The sequence below is a fragment of the Homarus americanus genome, unplaced genomic scaffold (genome assembly GCF_018991925.1).
Source record: "Homarus americanus isolate GMGI-L3 unplaced genomic scaffold, GMGI_Hamer_2.0 scaffold48354, whole genome shotgun sequence".
Taxonomy (NCBI): Eukaryota; Metazoa; Arthropoda; class Malacostraca; order Decapoda; family Nephropidae; genus Homarus; species Homarus americanus.
In genome coordinates this window covers 1,504,707-1,531,095 of record NW_024723833.1, presented here as the reverse complement: position 1 = coordinate 1,531,095, position 26,389 = coordinate 1,504,707, and the positions used below count along the sequence as shown (strand labels likewise).

General features: G+C 42.8%; 1 protein-coding gene across 2 annotated transcripts in view; it reads right to left on the bottom strand.

Moving 5' to 3' along the window:
- Window positions 1–5,338: 5,338 nt before the first annotated feature.
- LOC121863718 (zinc finger CCHC domain-containing protein 24-like) overlaps window positions 5,339–26,389 on the bottom strand; it is a 55,933-nt gene continuing 34,882 nt past the window's right edge. The window contains exons 2-5 of one of the 2 annotated variants that reach the window (XM_042362460.1): window positions 15,851–16,238; window positions 12,028–12,158; window positions 9,446–9,634; window positions 5,339–6,627 (exon numbers count right to left, since the gene is read on the bottom strand). In XM_042362460.1, coding sequence (XP_042218394.1) covers window positions 6,514–6,627; window positions 9,446–9,634; window positions 12,028–12,158; window positions 15,851–16,238 — 822 coding nt within the window. In that variant the 3' untranslated portion in view covers window positions 5,339–6,513. The remainder of the gene's footprint in view (window positions 6,628–9,445; window positions 9,635–12,027; window positions 12,159–15,850; window positions 16,239–26,389) is intronic. The other variant, XM_042362461.1, reaches the window with a different exon arrangement.

Sequence of the window (26,389 nt, the reverse complement as noted above, 5' to 3'; positions counted from 1 at the left end):
TGACTGGACGGGTTCATGCGTCATCACCAAGGTGTATATGGTATTATTGTGTTTGTGTAAAATGTGAAGGTGATACTTAACTTGTGTGTTTAAGCCCCGGGTGTTGGTTGACATTAAGAACAGGTCATGAAGTGTTGTGGTTGAGGTGATTGAGCGCCACCTAGAGAGCCAACCGGTTCTTCTTGTGCTTACAACAAGTCAGTGTAGTGACCCACTTTCATCCCTCACACTCCACGCTGGCTGATTCATCTCTTGCATCATTACCTCAGCTGGACAGTTTAATATTTGACACATTCATATGCCAATTTTAATGTTTAATTTATTATTAGACAGTGTCATTTAACTAGGGCGAAGACGTCAACATCGTCTGCGATTTCTTCTGCAGTTAAAAATCAGCATCAGTACAGTGTATATGAAACACAAAAACATTCAGAGAAAGTTAAATATTTTGTCAATTATTTAAGACAGTTTGACACAGAGGTCCTCCCTCGTCACTGAGGAGATCCTGCCTTTAGTGGACGTCAAAACATCAACAAATGCCGTTCTTGATTAAGGCAGTTTTGTTTCTGTGTATCAGGTGTGAGGAGTGAAGAGAGTCACAATATATATGGAATTCGTAGGAGCCAGTCAATAACACTAAAACCTCCCTCCAATTGTCAGTCATTTGTGTAAATTGAACCTTAATTATGTTGATAAAGAAGACTTAAGATAAGTAGGGGACGCATAGTGGTGTTGGGCTCGACCAACCCAGAGTTATAATTTTTACAGAAGTAAACTTGATATTAATCTTATTCAAATGAACGACCGGTTTATGTATTTATAAAACAAGAAAATGTGTGAAGTTTGTGGTGACAAGTTAGGTGGCGGCGTGACACACCAGAATATTTTAGGCATAGCTCGACACCACACGTTCCCCTTCAAGATGGTTTACACCACTCCCATCCTCCTGTATATGAGAGAAATTATAATTTCATACACCAAAATAATAATCAGAACAGGACTTCATCTCTTATCAAGATAGGATAAGCTGCCTTCCTTCATATGGTGTCCACAAAGTATCTAAACTACCATCCGGTATCTATATAAAAATAATTATAGCGTGACTTATATCAAAATGTACTAAGTGTTTACATCATCCTGTCTTGATCAAAGACTCCAGTATATATATTAAGTACAAGCCAAGGTTACAAAAATAATACATAATAAGGCACATCGCGTGAACACCAATACAAACTGGTACTCAGTTCATCCTGTAACTCAGTGGACACATCAAAACCCTATGCGGTGTTAATACAACAAAAAGCTACAACATGAAATAATTAAGTATTACCAGTAGAGTATATCATTAATTAAGACATCATCATCTGGAGGTTGTGTGCTCGTCCAGCAACACAACAAGTGGAAGACATGGAGAGCTCAGCCATGTGAGCGGTCACTATCCTAAGTACGGAGGATTGTACACTCTTTATCAAGATTACATAACTCATGTTTATTTTACATATAAAATGCGATCGTCCGAGAGATACATTCCGGACTCGAAATATTTGATACGACATTGCACCGCAACATCATTAGTTTATCAAAACATGGCAACTGTAAGTTACAATGCAGTCTTAATACGAATAAGGAAAAGAAGGTCATTTCCCCAGCCTGCTGTTGTGTCATCCAGGCGGACACTCCCACAATAATACATCACCTCACCTTAAACTAAATACTGTAAACAACAACAACACACAACTACGATTAATGGTGGGAGTTAGGGGAGGTTAGGGGCCGAGTGGTGGGTAATGGGGTGGGGGAGGGGCGTCAATGCCTACCAGCACCGCCCACCCTGGCACGCGCCCACCAACCACGGGTTTTTTAGTGCCTTATTTGGCAACACTTCGAGGGAGACACAGTTACGTATATACTGTAATAAAAATATGTTCCTCGCCGGGAAACTTTAACTGTGTTAAATCTCGCAAAAATGTTAAGTAAAAATAGTGTCTTTGATAAATTCAAGTATTTTTGCTAGTGGCATGAAGCGTTACTAGTGTGTTGTGTACATGGGAAAGTGAGACTGAGTTTCTCCCCCGTGGTGTGCAGCAGCTGGTACCGTGAGTACCTCCACCGTGGCCCCGCAACCCGTTCCCCCTGCCCACCAGTGGAATTGTTGTCGCCCTGGCGGGGAGCCCCGCACCCTGGCCGTCACGTGACCCGCGACCACCGCCACTGTCTCGTACTACCCTCACGTCTCCTCCTGTCTCTCTGCTCCATTTACATTGCAACAATTAATGTTGGACTGTCAAGTCTTATAGCTGTAATTTGTTATGCCGAAATATATATTTCGGTTGATTTATTGAACTAAAGATGTTAGCAATTAAAAGTACCTTAATTAACACTCATAATAATATCCCATTATGGCCTAAACGTCACAAATAAAGTTGAACATTGTGTCGACGCCACAGTTCAGTGACCTCGTTAAGGATGAGGGTGGTGGCAATGTCTCGACCCACGCAGCCCGCCACCGCGTCCTCACCTCACCCATCAACACTGCCAATAGTGTAAAACCTTCGGCAGAATAGCTCATTTTAAGTTGCCTCTGTTTACGTTGAGTGAATCACCGAAGGCGTCAAATAGTATGGGCACTAAAACTGCAATTTACTTAGAGAAGTCTCTTGGTACGACACAAAACTCGGATGCACGTTAGTTGGTGGCGACAGTACCTTGTCTACATTACCGGTGTTTATTGTAAGCATAACTCTGGTTGGGAAGGCAACATGTATGGATCTTTTGTCAACTACGTTAAGGTGTGGCTGCCAGGAAGCAGGCGGGGGGAATTCGGCCAGGGAGAGAGGCTGATGGAGTTAATTTTAGCCCGTACTCCTGGCAGCCGCAGAACACTCTCTGCTCAGTCACCTCCGCCGCTCCCCTCGACAATCCGAGAGAACCAAAAACTAGTTTCGCTTAAGTGTTGCACAAATATGTGAATGACACCTGACTGATATGTCCTGATGTAAAGACTGCCATGATACATTACGTAATGACTAAGCTCATAATAAGCCTAACGACACTTGAGTCTGAACGCAGTCACAACTCCTGATATGCGAGGTATTCCATGACCCAACCTTGTTGTTTTTCACTATGAATTTATTGTAATTACAGTAATTCACGAAGCACAAGAGATGAAAATAATGAGATGGATAATAATTACTGACTTATAGAAATAACCGAATTACATTGTTTTTAGAATTCTCGGGAGGTCAGTAGTAAAGTACTGGTTGTTTATACTAAAAATGGGTAGAATATTGATAAAAAAGACCGAGTGAGTTTTAGGTTCAATCTACGTACATTACAAGTTACCCTTTGTATGACTTAACGATCTTGTAAATCATTGCCATATTAGTTTGTAACACTAAATGAGCAAGTGAAAAATATTTCTAATTTCTATACAATATTTAACACTATGCTTTCTGTTGTACAATGATGGAAGTTTTGAGCGGGCCATAACGGTCGATTGTACTCTTGTCCGAGTATAGTGAAACAAATATTTAAGCTCTACACCTCGGAGACAGTAGAAACAATGTAACTCAGGAGACTAAACGCTCACCGACGTCTTCTTGTTCGTATAATAATCTACTACAATTCTGCCTGAAGTAAAGCGCAGTTTGTGAATCTCAGAGACCTGCTGAATGACGTCACTCAAACATAAACACAGTTCTGAGTGCGCTAAGGACACGCCGCCTTTAACACACTCCCATTAAAAAAATCTATTACACTTGTTAAGAAGTCAAATGTCTAAATCAGATTAATTGATTGAAAAAATGGCGTAACTTAGAGAAGGGCAATTCGACGGCATGAATACATTTATAGCGTCTCGAGAGCAGTATTTAACAGACCAAGAATCTTAGGAGAGTCCTGGGATAGATTCAGGGAAAAAATGTTCCGATTGGCTAAGATGTCCAGGGTGAGGGACCGAAAATGTGTAACGAGGGGTTGGAGGAGAGACGTGTTCTGAATAGTTGACAGATCCAGCGAAGTATCCTGATTGATAGGTTGTGAAGGAAAGATTTGTTTAGAGTTTAGACAGACCATGACCATGGGATCGATTAGTTCTGACTGACTACATAGAAATTTACTTAATGGAAGACGTAGCTGGTATGTAAACACTGGCACATAAGGCAGGAGCCGACGTTTATGAATACTTATTATAGTTAGGATAATACAAGATGCCTTACGAAAATTTCAACGCCCATAATATGAATTACAAATGGTTCATATAAAGATTGAAGAGCATTTAATGAATATTCCGGCGAACTAAGAGACAGTGACGTCACAAGGGGACGGGGCTGCACGCCACAAGCGGTACACGTCACAGCCGAGGCGTGATGACGTGTCGAGGCCAGATGATGTTCCAGGCCAGCTCTACCATGAGCTTGTTGTCCCATTTGTAGATGCTTCTTCAGCTCCAGCTGAACATGATGGTGTATTGCTATTGTCCCACAGACTTTGAATACATGAATTGAAATTGTGGTACAGCGGAGCTGGCGGGCTAGTTATATATATATATATATATATATATATATATATATATATATATATATATATATATATATATATATTTATAAATCACAGAAAGAAGCAACAGGCACCTTAGCTTTCGTCTTTATTCAAGACATCTTCAGAGTTGCCTCTGAGATGTGGCAGGCGAACAGAATATATTTCCCCGTGTGTATTTATCAAATTATCTTATCCACGTTTTTCATTGTGGATCTACATGAAAAAAAAAAAAAAAAAAATATATATATATATATATATATATATATATATGTATATATATATATATATATATATATATACTATATATATATATATATATATATATATATATATATATATATATATATATATATATATATATATATATATATATATATAACCATTACTTTCAACGAATTAGATTACCTTTCGTTGGAAACTTTGAGTGCGACTAGCTAGTTTGTTCCTCCCTTGGCTCGTGGTAGTGAGGCACTGAGAGCGTCAAGCAATGAAGCTGGGGAACATACTTGAAAAGAGAGGGCAAAGTTCTTCTGAATAATAATAACATTATCGTGAGGAAGTGTACGACTCTGAAGAAGTTGAGGGAAATGCTGCTACTAGATATGTAACGAAGGGTTAAAGCCTGATTTGACTTCAAAGAAATACTGTAGTTTTGTTTGTCAAATGAAATGACAAACTTAATGTAGGATGTTGTAAAATAATACACGACAACATAGTACCGTCGTGATTCATTCGAAGAAAAAACCGAGCCATAAATAAAGATTGAATAAATGTCATTAAAATATTAAGAAAATAAGCATTGAAGCTGATAATAAGTGTATTACCTTAACCCATGACAGTCGACACTCCTCATTCGTCCTTAAGAATATTAGCACCAATCTTCAGCGTAGCCGAGACCAGTCCATCGGCAAGTCACAGTGCTCACCACAAACATATCTCATGCATATGTATAATAAACTAAAGAAAATTAACACCAAAAGACTTCACCTGGGGACATACCAGAGCGACAAAATAAGACAAAAAAAATTGACATCCATAGATTTCAGTCTACCTTCAACACTAATATATAGAAACTGGATATATATATAGAGACACAGAAAACCATTTTGTTCAATACATTAGTAGAGTAAAAAAAGTTAAGGCACGATACTCATAAAAGGAACTGATGCCTATAGGACCTTTATCATACAGTGGCAGGAATCACACCTCGCTTTCTTCAGTATACATTTGACATAAAGAATACGCATAGGGGTATTAACACATACATTCTATATAGCAGGGGTTAACAGTGGTTGTTTACTGGGATAGGCAGCTTCTACTCTAAGCCTCAAGTACACACTCATGTAAGACACTTTATTCCTGTAGTGGGTCAGTACACGACGCTCCACGTAACCACCACGCTGGGAACGAGATGAACCCTGAATGCACAACTCATTGAGCCGATAATTGTGAGAAAAAAATCCATAGAAATTAAATACTAAGGATTACAGTATATCTCAGATTCCTGTAAAGCGTCAGGTAGTGGATATCTTTTACTGAGGCACCACTACAGGGGTAGGAGGGGTGAGGGGAGGGGAAGGTGTTGTGTGTGTTGGGCGGGGATGGATGGTGGCAGCTGGTCAGGGCACCAGGGCCACCCCACCAATCCCCCTAACAACACACCACTAAAGCTACTGTTTTCTCTGCTGCAAGCTGCCTTGTCGGAGGATACATCTTCATGTCTCTCAACTTCGAACTAGTCGTTTACGTGTTACAGTTATTACGTATCGTTAACTCTCCTGAGCCGCTGACACAAGTTAGCCTTCACTGGAGAGCTGGGTCTAAGGAGGTGCCTCTTGACCAAGGGCTGTAATCCGATCCACCTTGAGTAGGGGTTGCCAAAGAGTGAGGGAGAGTGTGAGTGAGTGAGTGTAAGTAGGAGACTATCACTCCCCCTCACTCCTCATGGTGGAGGTGGGCGGGCGGGCGAGGGTGTTAGTTGACCCTCCTACAGTAGTAGCCAAGGCTCTTGCACTTCTCACAGAGGTGTTGCGGGTGAACCTTGGACTGGTCAGACACGTCCAGGCCGTCAGGCTTGTCCAGAGGTCGCTGTGGGGGGCACACACATCAGTGACAGATACATGCATCAACCGTCCTTATTGAAGAAACACTCACATTATGTAAAAAAAAAACAAAAAAACCCTAATTCATAAAGTTATGTGTATTAGTTCACCCATAACTGGAGATATGAGAACCCACGTCACTAAATTATAACACAATGTTAGCGTCCAGAATAGAGTTGTATATATACTCGTATATGTAATGAAACTAAGTAACTGCTTTATCTTATTCTCACCACGGGAGAAAAGTTCAACGTAAAAGTCTCTCAGAATCTGGTGGCATGAGACATACATTATCTACACTTCAGATATACGAGTATTATGATGCCAAATAAACCATGACCGCTTAAGAGTGAAGGCACCACTATGACAGATCAACGAGGCTTATCAGTAATGTAGAGTTATATGACACCAGATGATTTGTGTTTGTAAATAATGAAGACACAAGATGCTTAAGTAATGCGAGCTATACAGTAGATGTTAGACGTGTGAATGACGTTTGTTGATACCGAGAAGGATATGGGGAGGTAAACAAGGTGTGTCCGCCCTGATGGAAGAAGCTTGTGGAATGATGTTGGTCGATAATTGTGATATGAATGTTGACTAATGAATGATATTTTCTATAATAAAGAGATGGAGGTGACAATGTGGCTCAACTTACAATATACTGGAAATAAACCTGTAATTTACTTAACATAGCTGTAGTCTACTAATGATCAATTTGTATTACTTATGGGTCAACTTATAGTTACTTATATGGTATGTGTAGTTAATCCCAAATAAGACACCTCGACATAAACATACTTACAACAGGTACGTTGTAACTTTCTCTGTATGTTTTTTGCTGGCAACTTCCTTCTTAAGATGGCAATTTTCCGTCTACCTTTAAATGGCAACGCTCCATGCGCCATCTAATGAAACTCTACCTATTAATGGCAATTCTCCATCGACATTTTAATGGCATCTCTCCCTATACATTGACATGGCAGCTGTAACCCATGACGCCAACTCTTCATGCACCTCTTAGTGGCAATTCTCCGTTCACCCTTTAATGGCAACTTTAGAGGTATGTCCCCCATTCCCTACCACCACAACTAACCCTCCTACCAGCCCAACTAACCCTCCTACCAGCCCAACTACCCCTCCTACCACCACAACTAACCCTCCTACCAGCCCAACTAACCCTCCTAACCTCCTACCACCCTACCACAACTAACCCTACCAGCCCCTCCCCCTCCACTGGCCACAACCCCCTACCACCCAACTAACCCTCCTACCATCACAACTAACCCTCCTACCACCAAGCTAACCTCCTACCTTTCCACCACCTAACCTACCTACCACCACTAACCTAACCCTTCTACTAACCCCTCCTACCACCACAACTAGCCTTCTGCCACCACAACTAACCCCCTACCTGCCACCACCACAACTTCTCCCTCCCTCCACCACAACTACCCCTCCCACAACTACCACCACTTCCCACACTCCACCACCACAACTAACCCTCCTATCACCACAACTAACCCACTACCATCACAACTAACCTCTACCACCACAACTACCTCCTACCACCACAACTAACCCTCCTGTCACCACAACAACCTCCTGCCACCACACTAAACCCAACTACCCATCCACTATCACCACACCACCACAACTACACCCTCCTACCACCACAACTAACCCTACCACCCATCATCACCACAACACTAACCCCTTCTACCACAACTAACACACCACCAACTACCATACCATCTCCCCTACCTTCTACCACAACTACCACCACAACTAACCCTCCTATCACCACAACTAACCCTCCACACACAACTTACCACAACTGCCCATCCCCACCAACTAACCCCACAACTACCACCACAACTAACCCTCTCTATCCTACCACAACTTCCCCTCCTATCCACACTAACCCTTCTCACCACAACTACCCTCCTACCACCACAACTAACCCTACCCCCCATCACCCTCCTTCACCACCACCCACAACTACCCTCTGTCAGCCTCTACCACCACAACCCTTCCTATCACCACAACTACCCTCTCCTACACTCACCCCAACCCTCCTACCACCACACAACTAACCCTCTAATCTACCACCACAACTACCCTCCTACCACCACAACTACCCCTCCTACCACCACAACTAACCCTCTATCACCACACACCCTAACCCAACTTCACCCTCCTACCACCACCCTACCCTCCTACCACCACAAACTAACCCCTCCTACCACCACAACTAACCTCTACCATCCAACTAACTCACCCTTCTACACCACAACTACCCTCCTACCACCACAACTATCCTCCTATCACCACAACTACCCTCCTAACTTCTACCACCACCACCACAACTGCCCCCTCCTACAACCCTCCTACCACAACCACCCCTCATGCCAGCCCAACTACCCCTCCTACCACAACTAACCCTCCTACCACCACAACTAACCCTCCCTATCACCACAACTAACCTCTACCACCACAACACCCATCACCACCTACCTCCTACCTCCTACCACCACATCTACCCACACCACCCCACCACAACTCACCCACCTAACTACCCCTCCTACCACCACAACTACCCTCCTATCACCACAACTAACCCTCCTACCAGCCCAACTACCCCTCCTACCACCACAACTACCCTCCTATCACCACAACTACCCCCCCTACCACCACTGCTTTATCGTGTGTATTCACATTACAAATTGTCTTTGCTTATAAACTCCCTCCTACTGGTGACTTCCCATGAGAGCGAGTGAGGAGCAGAAGGGCATAAGACTCACGGGGGAGAGGGAGCCAGCACGGACCTGCTTGTGGGGGTAGACGTTTATGCGGCACTTGATGCACTCTTGCCCGCAGTTGGCCCACGAATTGCCGCTCATCCATTTTCTCTTACACTTGGTACAGCGGAACTCCCCGAAACACCTCTTCTTCCCTTGGTACGGCGTCAACCCCTCACCCTTGGGACGCGCCTGGTGGGAGACAATATGGCCTTAAGGTTATGTGCTGTAGTGACTTATTGGAACGGATGAGGACAAGGGCGTGATCTGGTAGCAGAGATGTGTGAGAATCTGTAAAGCAAGGTTATTGGGGAACTTCCTGAATGAGGGGGGGTGAGGATGGGGGGATGAAGTCTAGCCACAGGTGTTATACCAAAGTACATTAGCCAGAGTCATGGGCCTAACACTTGTAAATAGTCAAAACTTTTATAGAAACGAGCAGTGATATTTTTCCTCATACAACACACGGATCACCTCAAGATTAGCCTCCTCCATCCCTCCCAGTTTATTTCACCTGAAGAGTAATCAAGATAATGCTAACCCACCCAATCCTTAGGTCTCTTTTACGCGATATTATTATTTTTCTTTTGGCGACACTTAGAAATAAATGAAGTTCAATATACGTCCGTGTGAAAGGTGCCATTAAACTCCATCGATTTCTAAGTCGCGCGACGAAAACACGCTAATGTGAAAGAGGCCTTACCCCTCCCCCCAGCAGCGTTAGGGTCTAGGGGGGGCGAATCTTCAGGGGAAATAAGTTGGGGGCGAATCTTCAGGTGATCCCCAAAAAACTTATGTTAACCCTTGTGAAAATTAGTTAAAAGCTTCGTACATGTTATCTACCTGTGGCAATTAACTACCTGTACATACCTGACATACAGGGACAACAAGTCTATAGGCCTACAGTATAAACACAATATACGGTGTTGTGTTTTCCCCAGGACGACCTACAACACACAGCATGTTAGGGATAAAGGAAACAATAAAGTAGACCCAACTGGGGATGTTTTCTATCAATGACTGTGTTGTGTTGAGGTTTGGGGGCCAGGATGGTATCGGGCGGGGAGGCAAGTACTGGCTGTTATTCCCTTGAGCCACACGTCAGGCGGGTGTGAGCGTGACTGACACCGGAAATGCTATCATCTTGCTGACATGAGGGAGAAGTGCCCATATCCGGGTATCATTTACCTCCTGAGTGACGACTTCTCTGGGCACACACGGCTGGGTGCACATCTACGTATACGTGGCTGACGCCCGGAGTATTAAACACCCTCTTCCGTTGAAGAGGGTGTTTAAAACTCCGGGTGTCATTGCACATATGTACACTTTTGAATGTAAGGTTACGCTGTTGAAGGGTGTGGCGTTCAGGATGTGGGGTTCAAGGTGTGGGGTTCAGGGTGTGGGGTTCAGGGTGTGGGGTTCGGCGTGGGGGGTTCAGGGTGTTGGTTATAAACGTCAACCCTCAGTTTACTGGGAGTCATCAGAATAAATAATGAATCCAGCGTGAACATTCCAAAGCTGCCTTCACACACACACACACACACACACATACACACACACACGAAAGAAAGCCAGTACTTATCACCGATTTCTTCTGTATTTCATGATAGCAGACTGTGGTAATATATCATGGCTGGCCTGAGTGTTTTATATGTATTGGTAATTGAGTAAAGCTCATCTTATATGAAAAGGTAATAGTAGTCTTTGAGCTTATAGTCTCCCGCCAGCAGGAAGTAAACTGAGAGTGAGTGAGTGAGAGAATTTATAAACAAAAGACTATTACAAAGTCGTTTCGGTTATACAATCTTGGAATTAACTTTTGCTCGTAAATTACTGGAAAGTAGTAAAGGTTTATAGCACATCGGTTAATACTTTATGAGTGTTTTTTCTGTTTACTCATGTACGAAATAGTGATTGTTGTGTCACTAAGAATTGTGAAGAACAGGTCCCTGGTTTTTGATATAAGTCCTCCTGCATCGTCCACTGATATGGTATACTTACACCTTGTTCAGGGATTATATTGAGGGGTTATACTGTGTCAGGAGTTGTGTGTGTGTGTGTGTGTGTGTGTGTGTGTGTGTGTGTGTGTGTGTGTGTGTGTGTTGGGAAGATCATACATTTGTTTCTCCTCAACACACGTGGATTTTTGTGCATGTTTAAGTTCAAGGTTTTCACACACACACACACACACACACACACACACACAGGCGCCAATATCACCACCGTATCCACTATGACCCTCTGATAATAATAACACATGAACTCTTTTGGAGGTTCTCGACTCTTAACTCTATTTTAGTCACACTTTACGTCTACTCGAGATAAGGATCCATTTCTTTATGGCCTCACACTCCAGGAGATGGAGTGAGAGATTAGTCTGGGTCTCTGGGATCATATTTCCATGGGACTATAATGTGAATTAGTCATATCATCTTGTATCAGTTGTCGGGTTGCCTCCACTGACATCCTCTGATTTTTCTTTCCCTCTGACGTCACCACTGACAGGACTTGACAGGTTACATATACACAACACACGTTCATGACACCTGCCCTGCTAACCAGAGTGTGTGTAGTGAGTGACGCACCTGTGGACAGTCCTTGATGTGGTGACCCTTCTTGAAACACAGGTGACACAGGTAATTGGGCGGCAGCTTCCTCCCCTTCACCTTCTTGTCCAGGCCCAGCGTCAACTCGTTTAGTTGGTCTGCCAGCTCACCTACACAACACAACAACAAAAACATTTTATTCAACATTTATATCAGTAGTAATAATAATAATAATAATAATAATAATAATAATCTAATGTTCCAGTTTTGTTTGCGTCTGTATTTCTATTCAGTAAATGACTAGTCTACAACAAAGATATTATCATAAAAAAGAACGACCTTCCAGACATGAGGTATTAATATATTTGGCGTAAGTAGGTCACGAGTATTAAACATAAGGGTCATTAAGTACTTATATGGTGGTCAACAAATTCATTTAGTCGAGGTCGCTGTCACGTTGGTACGCCTGTGAACGCACCACCACACGGGCGTTCAACCTCCAGTTACATTATTCTTTTGATATTTACTGTAATACTAACACGGTAAAGATAGTCCTTACTATCTTTTGCATTTCATTTACTTTTTCAAATGGTTAAGTATTTGTTTTAGTTATGGCCGTCAAAGTGAGACGCACAACGTTTGCCAAGACGAGTGTTCAGACATGGCACGACACTGTTTTGGTGTGTGTGTGTGCAGAAGACGTTAACAGTGTGTCTAAGTGTTCGTTTGCACGTGTGTATGTGTTCGTACAGGAGGTAAAAAATCAGTGTTAATAAAACTTTGAATGTACTTAGAGGTCACTAATAGACTAGCAGTTTGTACATGATTAACAGCGCCAGGCCAGGTATTCAGGCTTACCGGCTGAAAATAGCAACAGCCCAGCGGATGTAGAGACGAAAATAAACGTGAGTGGGGAGCAGGACAAAGGGATGGAAGCTTAGACAAGGAGAAAGAAATTATACATTACATCTGTGGACATGATAGACGTGTATATTCAGATTATTGAACACCCCACTGGATCCTGTGCAGAGCGAAGCGCCAGTGTTTACAGTGCCCAACGGGGAAGCGTGCGGAGTTAATGCTTGCTTACTTTGACTCCTGCGATTAAGGACGCGAGTGCCTGAAGGGCCATGGATTATGTCGACAAATTACATATAGTGACAGGAGGATGAGTGTGTGGGGGGGAGAATTCCCGATGCAATTCATCTATTTAAAGCAAAGCGTGATGGGGTCCCTAATAATGTCAGGTGCCAGATCTGTCTCTACAGGAGGAGGGATATTTGGTTAGGGAGGGACGAGGTGTTGGTGACGGCTGGGGACCTGCAGGAGGAGGTCTTAGGGCAAGTCAGTAAGATGAATATGAAGGTCGTATGGAAAGTGTTGACCTTGTATGGTGGTGTGGAGACATTTACTGAAGGTTGTTATGAGTTTTTAATATAGAAAAAACAAAGCGTGTGTGTGTGTGTGTAATAAGCGGAGCAGTGCGTCAGAGAGATGTGTGATGTCATCTTGGTTACTTAATATTATCTTCTAGGAAGCATTAGTAAGTAGTATGGATGAACGGTTGACTGTAGAATGAAACTAAGAAATGATGACACAGTAGATGTTGTCATATATATATATATATATATATATATATATATAAGGTCACCCTGTATATTTAAGCCTCTCTCTGTCCATGTAATCCAGTTGCCTCTGAAGATGTCTTGAATAAAGACGAAAGCTAAGGTGCTCCGTTGTTTCTCTTTTCCCGTGTGATTTTATCAATATATATATATATATTGTATGAAATCACCACAATCTCTGAGTTACACTTGAGGGAAGTTGAAGAAAATGGTGATATGTATTGATGTATATTACCGGATTCTTTTTTATATACGTAAATACTGTGAGGAAAAAAAGAGAAGGTTGGGTTGGGTTGGGTTACGTTAGGTTGGTGTATTGACATCACGAGGTGGAGGCCCTAAATATATGAAAGTGTGTTAGAGAAATGTTCAAGGAGAGAAACGGAAGAGCGGAAGATAACGATAGAGTAATGCAAGGAAGAAGAACAAAGGAGGCACTGTGAACATTGATTAATGGGAGCAGTGTAGTGTACAAGGGGGGACTATAATGAGGGACTGCTTCTTCCAACTCTTACATATCGTTGAGAACGTCAAGTACGGCACAATATATCAAAGTAGTGACGGATTAACACTCACACCACGACAGATGGGGAGTTTGGAAAGAAACATAGGAATAAGAAGACTTAATAGAGTGAGTAATGGAGATGTAAGATGAATAAGCTACGTAGTGTTTTAAAAGTACACGGAGGTTGTGACTGACGAGTTAATTACAGGTGGACAGACTATAACAGGAGAATTAGTGAAGTTTAACGTGACATTCTGTTCCTTTTGGAGGCGTTATCATGTTATAGTGGCTACATAATCAAACACTGTGGGTCATTATGGATGTTAAAGGTTCACTCTGTGTGTGTGTGTGTGTGTGTGTGTGTGTGTGTGTGTGTGTGTGTTAGCCCATCTCTGACACTTACTAATATTACTTAATTTTTCCTATGAGTAATTGTGTGTTACTCTTGTACGTTATTCTCTTATTCTTTAAACTTACTGTACACCGTTTTCTCTGTTATCCCCCCTCCCCCCTGTGAGGTTTCTGTACCCCTTGATCTATCCCACACAAGAGGTGAGTGTTCGCCCTACATTTGACTGAGTTGTAAGTTGTGGCTGGGTGGGAAGACGTGAGAAAGCAGGGAGTTCTTAGATGAGACCTACGAAGAATGGAGGAGGGTAATGGTGATGGAGTTGTACTTAGTGGTCCTTGCACGCAGGGTGGATGATAATGACCTGTATAATGACTGGAGTGGACAGAATGAAAGAGAGGGATGGACTGGGTTACATTATCACGATGGCCGTGGGAGTAATAGAAGCAAAGAGAAAGTAAAGAGACAAGAAGAGGAGAGAAAGAAAGACTTAAGCGACTGGTCGTTGGTGGAGATAATAGCTTCTGGTTGTGTTTTGTCTAATGATGATAAGTAGAACTATGATGTGCCAGTCCACCATGACTAGACCCTGTCCATGGTCTACGTTCTTACTCTGGTGGACAATAACTCTCAGGAGAAGTGAAGCATCGCGCTGTACTGAGGCAAGGAGCCAGGGGCATTACTTACAACACAGGAGTGACTAACAACGTTCATTATACCCAACAGTTTGACCTATGACGCGTTTTGTATCATATTTACATTCAGTGTTTGTATTAACAACTACAAACTAAACCAGCATTTGTCTTCCATTCCTCCAAGAGAAGCTGAATTCACTCATCTACAGTTAATAGATTTATTAAACGTTTGTCAAATTCTGTAAAAATATCATCATCTTTTCCTGTCATTGTGAGGTTTTTAACTTATAGATAAAAATATTTTATGCATTATACAAATTTTATATATTTACCTACAACCTTTTTAAGATGGTATTATTGTTACTTGATATTGTCCACGGGGAAGGTATGTACAGTACACCCGCCACTCACATGCACTACTCAACTGGCTCTGACAACACTCAACTGGCACTGACAACACTCTACTAGCTCTGACAACACTGGTGCACGCAACTTGTACTTAACTCGCTGCTGTCGTTATCTCAAAGCACCATAATAAACACTGGCTTTTGTTTTAATGTTGTATGGTATTAATCCCCGTTAAATTTCTGTTTTTTTTTCCGTGAGAATAGTTAAGTCAGGGTGAGATTGGTGAGGTTTTTGTTAAGTGCGTGAGTTAACCCTTAAATACGAGAACTTAACTTATAAAGGTGCGATAATTTCCAGGTAACTGTTTACATTTAACCGAAACTGTATTGTGGTTTCTTACCTATACTGCCGTTTAAGCTGCTGCTGTTAACGGGGCTATTAATCCCATTGAGACCGTTGCTGAAGCTTCCGTTGATGCCGTTGAGTGAGGTGAGGGAGGTGAGGGCGGAGATGTCAGTGGGCGTGAGACCAGCCAGACCGTTCAGTAGGCCGCTGCTCAGTCCGCCGCCCCCGTTCAACAGGGAGTTCAGTCCGCTCATGTTGCCGCCCAACAAACCCATGTTGCCGCCCAGGCCGTTGAGGCTACTACCAGCTAGGGAGCCTAGGGAGGTGGGTGGCATGGACCCCACACTGCTCACCCCTGAGCTGCCGCCCACACCCGACCCGCCGCCCATGCCGTTGCCACCCGCCATGCCCAGGGCGTTCCACCCCCCAGGCATCATCTTGTTCTGTAAGAGAGGAACACAAAGATTATGGTCACCTGCAGATATTGTTCTCCAGTGTTCACAAAGTCCCTTGATGTTTTTGTTTACAGTGTCTTGATGTTTGTGTTTACACTGTCTTGATGCTTGTGTTTACAAAGTCCCTTGATGTTTGCGTTTACAAAGTCCCTTGATGTTTGCGTTTACAAAGTCCCTTGATGTTTGTGTTTACAAAGTCCCTTGATGTTTGTGTTTACAAAGTCCCTTGATGTTTGTGTTTACAAAGTCCCCTGATGTTTGTTTACAAACTCCCTTGATGTTTGTGTTTACACTGTCTTGATGTTTGTGTTTACAAAGTCTCTTGATGTTTGTGTTTACAAAGTCCCTTGATGTTTGTGTTTACAAACTCCCTTGATGTTTGTGTTTACAAAGTCCCTTGATGTTTGTGGTTACAAAGTCCCTTGATGTTTGTGTTTACAGAGTACCTTACTGTTTGTGTTTACAATGTCTCTTGATGTTTGTGTTTACAGGGTCCCTTGATGTTTGTGTTTACAATGTCTCTTGATGTTTCTGTTTACAGGGTACCTTCATGTTTCTGTTTACAGGGTCCCTTGACGTTTCTGTTTACAGGGCCCCTAGATGTTTGTGTTTACAGGGTCCCTTGATGTTTGTGTTTACAGGGTCCCTTGATGTTTGTGTTTACAGGGTCACTAGATGTTTGTGTTTACAATGTCTCTTGATGTTTCTGTTTACAGGGTACCTTCATGTTTCTGTTTACAGGGTCCCTTGACGTTTCTGTTTACAGGGCCCCTAGATGTTTGTGTTTGCCGGGTCCCTTGATGTTTGTGTCTACAGGTTCCCTAGATGTTTGTGTTTACAGAGTCCCTTGATGTTTCTGTTTACAGAGTCCCTTGATGTTTGTGTTTGCCGGGTCCCTAGATGTTTGTGTTTACAGAGTCCCTAGATGTTTGTGTTTACAGAGTCCCTTGATGTTTCTGTTTACAGAGTCCCTTGATGTTTCTGTTTACAGAGTCCCTTGATGTTTGTGTTTGCCGGGTCCCTAGATGTTTGTGTTTACATTGTCCAATGACCACTCCTCAAGACACCCGAACCACATGTCTCTGGACTTACGACCACTGGCAAAAATAAATTCTCTCCGTCCTGATAAGATACACAAACAACACCCAAATACCGTGTATAAATATATCTCCACAGACTAAAGCAAAAGAAAACCTAAAAATACACACGTTATTTCCTCCATGTAAAACCTAACCTAACCTAACCTAACCTAACCTAACCTGTTGAAGAAAACCGACAGCCTCAGATATTTACTCCACGGTGTGAGTAAGTTCGCGGGGGAAGAACATGGTCGGGTAACCTCAGACTTGTGGTTTATGAGCCGTAACAGCCTGCTGGATAACGTCCTCAAGTAGTGTTTGACACGGGCTGGGGCGAAGGGCGACAGGCGACTACAAAAAAAGACCCTCCCTACGTGTAAATACTCTTGTTAGGCCTACTGTAACGAGCTCACCAGCCCCACCATCCATCATCCTACCACCACCACCCCATCACCATACCATCTCACCACCACCCATCACCATACCATCACCACCCCATCTCACCACCACTCCCTCCCCACTCCCTCCCCATCACCATACCATCACCATACCACCACCACTCCCTCCCCACTCCCTCCCCATCACCATACCATCACCATACCACCATACCAACTTATCCCACCTACCCATCACATCCCCCAATACCCCATCCTGCTTCACCCACCCCATCACCGCCCATCACCCACCCCATCCCTTACTGTCACCACCCCATCAACCTTTACCGCCCCATCAACATGCACCATCTCACCACCACCCCATCACCATACCACACCACCCCATCAACATACCATCTCACCCACCACCCCATCACCATACCACCACCACCCCATCACCATACCATCACCACCCCATCATACCATCACCACCCTATCATACACCGCCCCATCAACATACCATCTCACCACCCACCCATCACCCATACCACCACCACCCCATCAGCACCAACATCCTCACCATCCCATCATACATCCATCACCACACCCACCACCCCATCACCCACCACCACCCCATCCACTATACCATCACTTACCCCATCACCATACCACCACCACCCCATCAACATACCACCACCCCCCATCAACATACCATCTCACCCACCACCCCATCACCATGCCATCACCCACCCCATCACCCATACCACCACCCATCCTGCTACATCTTACCACCCACCCCATCACCCTACCACCACCCATCACCTTACCACCACACCCAGCCTTACATACTCACCCCCATCACCATGCCATCTCTTACCACCCATCCACCATACCACCACCACCCGTCACCATACCACCACCCCATCTTATACCATCTCTTACCACCCCATCACCATACCATCACCATCACCATCACCATTACCACCACCCATCACCGCCTATACCACCCATCCACCATACCACCACCCATCCACCCATACCCCCATCACCATACCACCACCACCCCATCACCATACCACCACCACCCCATCACCATACCATCACCACCCATCACCATACCATCTCACCACCACATAAATATTTACACTCCCCAGACCTTGTAGCCTCACAGACTTTGTTTACACCCACCAGGAGGCGCTGAGGAAGTTCTACCCATCACCATCACTAGCATCACCATCACTAGCATCACCATTACCATCACTACTACCACCACCATTAGCGGGAGGCACTCACCATGTGACCCACTATCATCATAATTACTACCACCATCACCACCACTATCATCACCATTACTACCACCATCACCACCGCGTATTGAGTTTTAAGATTATTAAATATTATTTATTTATAAGATGTTTGGCTGACAGTAAAGTACTTTGTATTACATCATTTATTTGAGTTCCGAATAAATGGTTTTGTGTTCCATGTCATTTTCTGGCGGAGAAAACAAAACATCTGGCTCGTTCGTCTAAAATACAAAATCCGTTCACTCTCTAGCAACATTTTATTACACTTTCGGATTATCGTATTCGTTAAACCCCTCACAGTAAAAGCACTATCAGTCAGGTAAGAGAAGGTGGGTATTGGGATTAAGTTAACTAATAAATACAAACAGGTAAGTTGACTCCAGTATGAGGTGACATAATCAACACTATCACGTGACCACAGGTGTACACACTCCTACATCTGTCACCCCACTAATGTCATTATCGCCCTACGCTGACGTCATTATCACCCTACACTGACGTCATTATCACCTTACACTGACGTCATTATCACCCTACACTGACGTCATTATCACCCTACACTGACGTCATTATCACCTTACACTGACGTCATTATCACCCTACACTGACGTCATTATCACCCTACACTGACGTCATTATCACCCTACACTGACGTCATTATCACCTTACACTGACGTCATTTGCGTATAGAATTCACTCGTCGTTTTCTTGGCACAACTGGTAAGTGGTAGAGATTAATAATACAATAATACACGCAGGAAAGTTAATAAAAGCAATAATAGAAGCATGGAAGTTAATAAAAGCATTAAAAGACGCACGAAAGCTAATAAAAGCTATAATATAAAAACGCATAAAAATAAATGCAAATAATAAAGAAACACATGAAGCTAAATAAAATAAAATAAAATATTGTATTATTTACGCTAAAAAATCAATGTGTATTTTTATTTATTATTTTTTTATTTACAAAGGACTCCAACTGTCAGGATTTATTAAGTAATATATATTAAAGTTTAGTTTCTACAATAAAGTCTTGACAATTAAAAAATATCCGTTGTTTAGTGTGTAGAAATATCCTTGTATATTTCGTCATTATTTTTAGACTATACTGTAAGTGTGGTCTGTCCGATGCTGGTATTAAGGTTAGGTAGGTAGGGTTGGTTAGGTAGGTTAGGGAAGGTTAGGTTAGGTAGGTAGGGTTAGTTAGGTAGGTTAGGGAAGGTTAGGTTAGGTAGGTAGGGTTGGTTAAGTAGGTTAGGGAAGGTTATGGGAGATATTACATGATTTATGTTTCAAGAAGATTAAGCACATACAATTATTCCACCTGAAGATTAACCACCCTAATGTTAACCGAACCTAACCTAACTAAATTTAATCAGACTGAACTTAATCTAACATAACTTTACCTTATCTAAGCTAACCTAACCCAACTAAATCTCCCAGGTAGCGTTAGCGTTAAGGGTGGGGGGGAGGATAATCTTCAGGTGAAAATTAAACTCAGTTAGTACAGTCAGGGACAGGGCTGACAAGGAAGGTATAAAAACTTTAATTGTTGGTGACTCACAGGTAAGGTACATGGACAGAGCCTTTTGTGGTAAAAACAAAAATAGGATGAGGGTGTGTTTGCCAGGAGCTGGGGTGGGGGATATAATTGACAGGATGGAGAATATCTTGACTGGTAATGGGAACAAACCCATTATCTGCCTCAGTGCAGGAGGCAATGATATTGGCCGGTGTAGGAGTGAGGAGCTTCTTGATAAGTTCAAGGCAGCCATAGATCGTATTAGGACTAAGGGAGGGATCCCTATCATATGCTGTGTCCTGCCTAGAAGGAGAGTTGGCAGTGAATAGTTGTCAAGGGCAGTTGGTGTCAACGACCGTCTTGACAGATATTGCAAGTCAATATCAGTCCCATTCATTGACAACTGGGACAACTTCTACGGCAGAAGGGACCTTTATGCTAGGGATGGGGGTGCACCTGTCTCGGGATGGGGTGGCAACCCTGGCGGGGTCTCTAGAGGGGGCAGTTCAAAAGATATCGAAGTCTTTAAACTGCTAGGGGAACATATGGGCACGGGGGTGGAGGGGACTGCAGTGGGAGCGAGTAAACAAAGTAAAAGGTTACAGGGAAATAGTGTTAGGAATGATGACAAAGCTAAATTAGGCAGCGAGTTAAAACCTAAAAGCTGTAAAGGGAGGACTCGGAACACGACTATCTTAAATGTCTACTACGCGAACAGTAGAAGTATGAGAAACAAACTGGATAATATTAGGGCCTTGGTATGTACCGAAAAAATCGATATAATAGCATTCACTGAAACATGGATCAACCTAGACTCACGTGAGTTACCTGTCGAATACCAAATTGCAGGTTACAAATTATTCCATGCCGATAGGCAGATTAGGAAAGGACACGGAGTAGCAATCTATGTCAGGGATAATCAGAAGTGTGAAATAAATAAGGAAATAAAAACTGAGCGGAATACAGAAACAATTTGGATAGAATTAATCGACGGTAGGGAAAAATTAATCATAGGAGTAATATATAGACCTCCCTATCTTGATAGAGTTAATGAGCGACTTATCTGGGAAGAAATGCGCAGGGCTTCCATATACAACAAAGTCTGTATAGTACGCGATTTAAACTTGGCCAAATAGATTGGACTGACCTTACGGGTAACTCAGTATCAGAGGATTTCCTCGAAACGATCCAGGACTGTTTCCTAAGTCAACATATAACCAAACCCACCCGGGGTAATGATATACTCGATTTAGTTCTGTCAAACAGAGAAAACCTCATTAGCAATGTCTAGGTAGGGAACGAACTTGCAAACAGCGACCACAAAGAAATTAGATTCCAGTTAGATTTTCAGGTCAGATGTAAGGAAAATTCCATTAAAGTCCCAGATTTCAGAAGGGCAAACTTTGATAGTTTAAAGAGGCAGCTGAGAGAGGGGGTGTCTCGTTTGGGCGTGAACCTGACAGATGACACCCACCTGATAACGAGATCTGACATTGCCGAGTTCCACGACAATTTAAATAACGAGTTACTTAATGCACAAAGGCAGAACATACCATACAAAAAACTCAGATCAGACAACAATGACCCTAAATGGATAAATAATTATTTAAAGAACATTATTGGCGAAAGGAAGGCTTTAGGTAGAAGGATAAATTGTGGCGAAATTTACCTCCAGGAGTATTATAAGGTATTGGCCGGTAGGGTTAAGACCAAAATAAGAAAAGCAAAGAGAAATAATGAACTGAAGATAGCAAGGGAGGCGAAGACAAACCCCAAAGGATTCTACCAAATGTATCAAACTAAAACACGAGATAAGATTGGACCAATACGTTCAGATACCGGCGAGCTAACTGATAACGACTGAGAAATGAGCAATAATCTGAATAAATATTTTTCAACAGTTTTCACCACCGAAAATTTAAACATGATACCTGAGGCACTGATTCTATTCAGAGATAGTGAAGAAAACAAATTAAGCGAGATAGTAATGGATAGTAACGATGTTAATAAGCAAATAGACAAACTAAAGCCTAATAAGTCACCTGGTCCCAATGAGATATTTGCCAGAGTATTAAAGGAATGTAAGGAAGAGCTTAGTATGCCCTTAGCAAAGTTGTTTAACATGTCCTTAAAAACAGATGTAGTGCCAGAATCCTGGAGGATAGCGAATGTAATACCGATTTTCAAGAAGGGGGATAGATCACTATCCTCTAACTACCGCCCAATCAGTCTAACACCAATAGTAGGCAAATTACTAGAATCAATCATTTCAAACTCTATTCGAAACCACCTAGAGAAGCACAAGTTGATCAATGATTCTCAACATGGCTTCACAAGCGGGCGTTCATGTCTAACTAATCTATTAACATTCTTTTCATCAGTTTTCGAATCGGTGGACGAGGGGCACAATTATGATGTGGTATATCTCGACTTTAGCAAAGCCTTCGACAGAGTCCCCCACGAAAGACTAATTAGAAAGGTAGAAGCGCATGGCATCAAAGGTAATATCCTTAAATGGATTAGGGCGTGGTTACGGGACAGGAAACAGCGAGTGAGTGAGCATAAACGGCGCTAAATCTCATTGGAGCAACGTCACTAGTGGAGTTCCCCAAGGCTCAGTACTTGGACCATTATTATTTATAATATACATAAACGACATACATATCGGCATAGACAGCAACATAAGTAAATTTGCTGATGACACTAAAATAGGACGTGTAATTAAATCTGACGAGGACTCTGCAAAACTACAGGAAGATCTAAACAAATTTTTCGAATGGTCGGAAAAATGGCAGATGAAATTCAACGTGGACAAATGTAAAGTACTCAGTATATTAGATGTAAACAGGGAAACCAGATACCAGATGAACAACGATGCCATTGTGGAATCCGACTGCGAGAGAGATTTAGGAGTAATGATAAGTAGGAATCTTAAGCCAAGTAAACAATGTGTTTTTGCTCGTAACAAGGCTAGTAAAGTACTTGGGTTCATACAAAGGAGTGTTAGTTACAAGACTAGCGAGGTCATCTTAAAATTATATCTAGCGCTTGTGAGACCTCACCTGGATTACGCAGTTCAGTTCTGGTCACCGTATTACAGAATGGATATAGAATCCTTGGAAAGAATCCAGAGGAGAATGACAAGACTAATCCCGGGCATTAGGAACCTTGAGTACAGAGACAGGTTAAAGCATCTTAATTTGCACTCCCTCGAGAGACGTAGAGTGAGGGGCGACATGATAGAGGTGTATAAATGGAAGTCAGGGTTAAACAAAGGGGACATTACAAAGGTACTCAAACTATCCAACCAGGAGCGAACTCGTAGCAATGGTTTTAAATTAGACAAATTTAGATTTCGGCATGAAATAGGTAAACACTGGTTTGGAAACAGAGTAGTGGATGAATGGAACAAGTTACCAAATATCATCATTAACTCGAATACGCTGGATAGCTTCAAACATAGGTTGGATGGTTATATGAGCAATAGGGGTTGGGTATAAACGGGACTGCCCAGTATGGGTCAATAGGCCCACTGCAGTTTCCTCCATTCTTATGTTCTTATGTAGATGCTTAATAAAATGCCTGCACTCAAGGGGTTAAAAGGAGGAGTGACTACCTTCAATATCAGACCCATTAAATGAACAGTTGCCTTAGTAAACTAGTACGCAAATAAGGCCCCTCAATTTTAAAGGTTTGTCGCCCCAAAAAACAAAACTAATTGAGAGGACTTTTTTTTTGCCCTTTGTAATATAAATAAATAAATAAGTAAATAAATAAGTAAATAACCTGCAGCCCGTGTCACCCATACTGGTTGACCTCCTTTGTTAGTACAGGTCACTCACTCTCAAGCTTAGTCATGTACCGGGTATAATGTATCGACTTTTGTTTGACACGAGGATATGTGATTGGTCGAGTTAGTTATTGTTGGATGATGTTGAAATGTGGTGGGTGACCTGTGGATGATGTGGTGGGTGACCTGTGGATAATGTGGTCGGTGACCTGTGAATGGATGACGTAATGTGGTGGGTGACCTGTGGATGATGATGTTGAAATGGCCGGGGGAATTTGTTTGGACACTCTTCCTAGTCCCCTTTGTCCCTGTTCACCTAGCAGCAAAGTAGGTACCTGCTGTAAGTCGAAAGTTGCGAATTCGTATTCAGGGACAAGTTGTTGGAACTTCCAATAACTTGCTTAAACATAAACCATTGACTCTTCAGGCTTCTACGCCCTCGACTCTTGAGGCTTCTACGCCCTTAACTCATGAGGCATAAGGCAAGCATGAACTTGGCATGCTTCCCTGTTGGGCGCTGTAAACGCTTCTGCGCTTCACCTTTCACATGGATGTAGGGGGGTGCCCAATAAATGAAAAAAAAATGTTGAAATGTGGTGGGTGACCTGTGGATAATGTGGTGCATCACCTGTGAATGGATGTCGTCGTAATGTGGTGGGTGACCTGTGGATGAATAATGTTGAAATGTGATGGGTGACCTGTAGATGGATGGCTTCTTAATGTGGTGGGTGACTTGTGGATGATGATGTTGAAATGTGATGGGTGACCTGTGGGTGATGATGTTGAAATGTGGTGGGTGACCTGTGGATAATGTGGTGGGTCACCTGTGGATAGATGACGTCGTAATGTGGTGGGTGACTTGTGGATGAATAATGTTGAAATGTGGTGGGTAACCTGAGGATGGATGACGTAATAATGTGGTTGTTGGCCGATGAATGACATCACTACCTACTACTTAACCGGTGGATGACGTCAGGATGCGATATGCGATGTTATACTCAGCTAGGTGACGTCATCAGCTAGTCTCCGTGAATGTGGTTATGTTAGTATTCCTGCGCTTGATGTTCCCTGACCATAAGACAACACACTCAGGTAAGGCAGGATCAAAATGTACCTCTAACATCGCGTTCACACATCACCACCTACTGCACGGGAAGTCTGTTGTGCCAATTTCCGAGAATCCTGGCACTTGAGTATACAGGCTACTAATAGTGTTTCTTGACATTCGTGTTTACAGAATGCTTACAGGGTATTACGCATCAAGTTCATGGGAAGTGTTTTATACTACTTTATATACCTAACTATTGGACCAGGCCCGTCGTCAGTCATAGCCTATGGGAGAGGCAGCTGACCAACCTAGAGTGGGGGGGGGGGTATTAACGGCTCTGCCATACATGACATTATTAATTGTAATTTCTGTAATATGCCGTTGTTGCTACTACTTCACTAATATATTTCTTTGTGAGAAGAATGCCATTTTTAACCCTCTCACCGAGTCAATGTCCAACGTCGCATGGTGTAAAGACATAATGAACAGATCATCAGGCTGCCCAAACCCGAGCTCTTCAACACATTATTTTAGTGTGCTAGAGAGTTATTGGGCAGCCTGATGACACTTGCTGATAGGGTCCAGTTCCCCGTGCCATGAGTTTGTTTTATTCAATCGATTTTTTCGGCTATCTTTGCATATACTGAATAACTGTATTGCTCTTGGAACAGGTCTATAAGAGTGCGTATATAGTAATTATGGGCAGTAATTTTAAGCATGGTTATATTTTATGTACAGTACAAATTAAAACACTGGACACCCGGGACATTCTCTAGGCGAGGTAATCTCCATCTTGTAACAACTCCTAATGATGTGCAATACCCAGAAAAACACCTGATAGCGACATGGCTGGTAAACACGTACCTCTTATACCGGGTGTCAGACCGTGAATAAATAAACTGTTCAGGGAAGGCGGCGACCAGGTAACTGGACGGGCATAAACACCGTAACACGTACTGTACGAGTCAAGATCGCGATGACTAAGGGATTGTGGTCGGTTGTTGCGCTCAGCGAGAAAT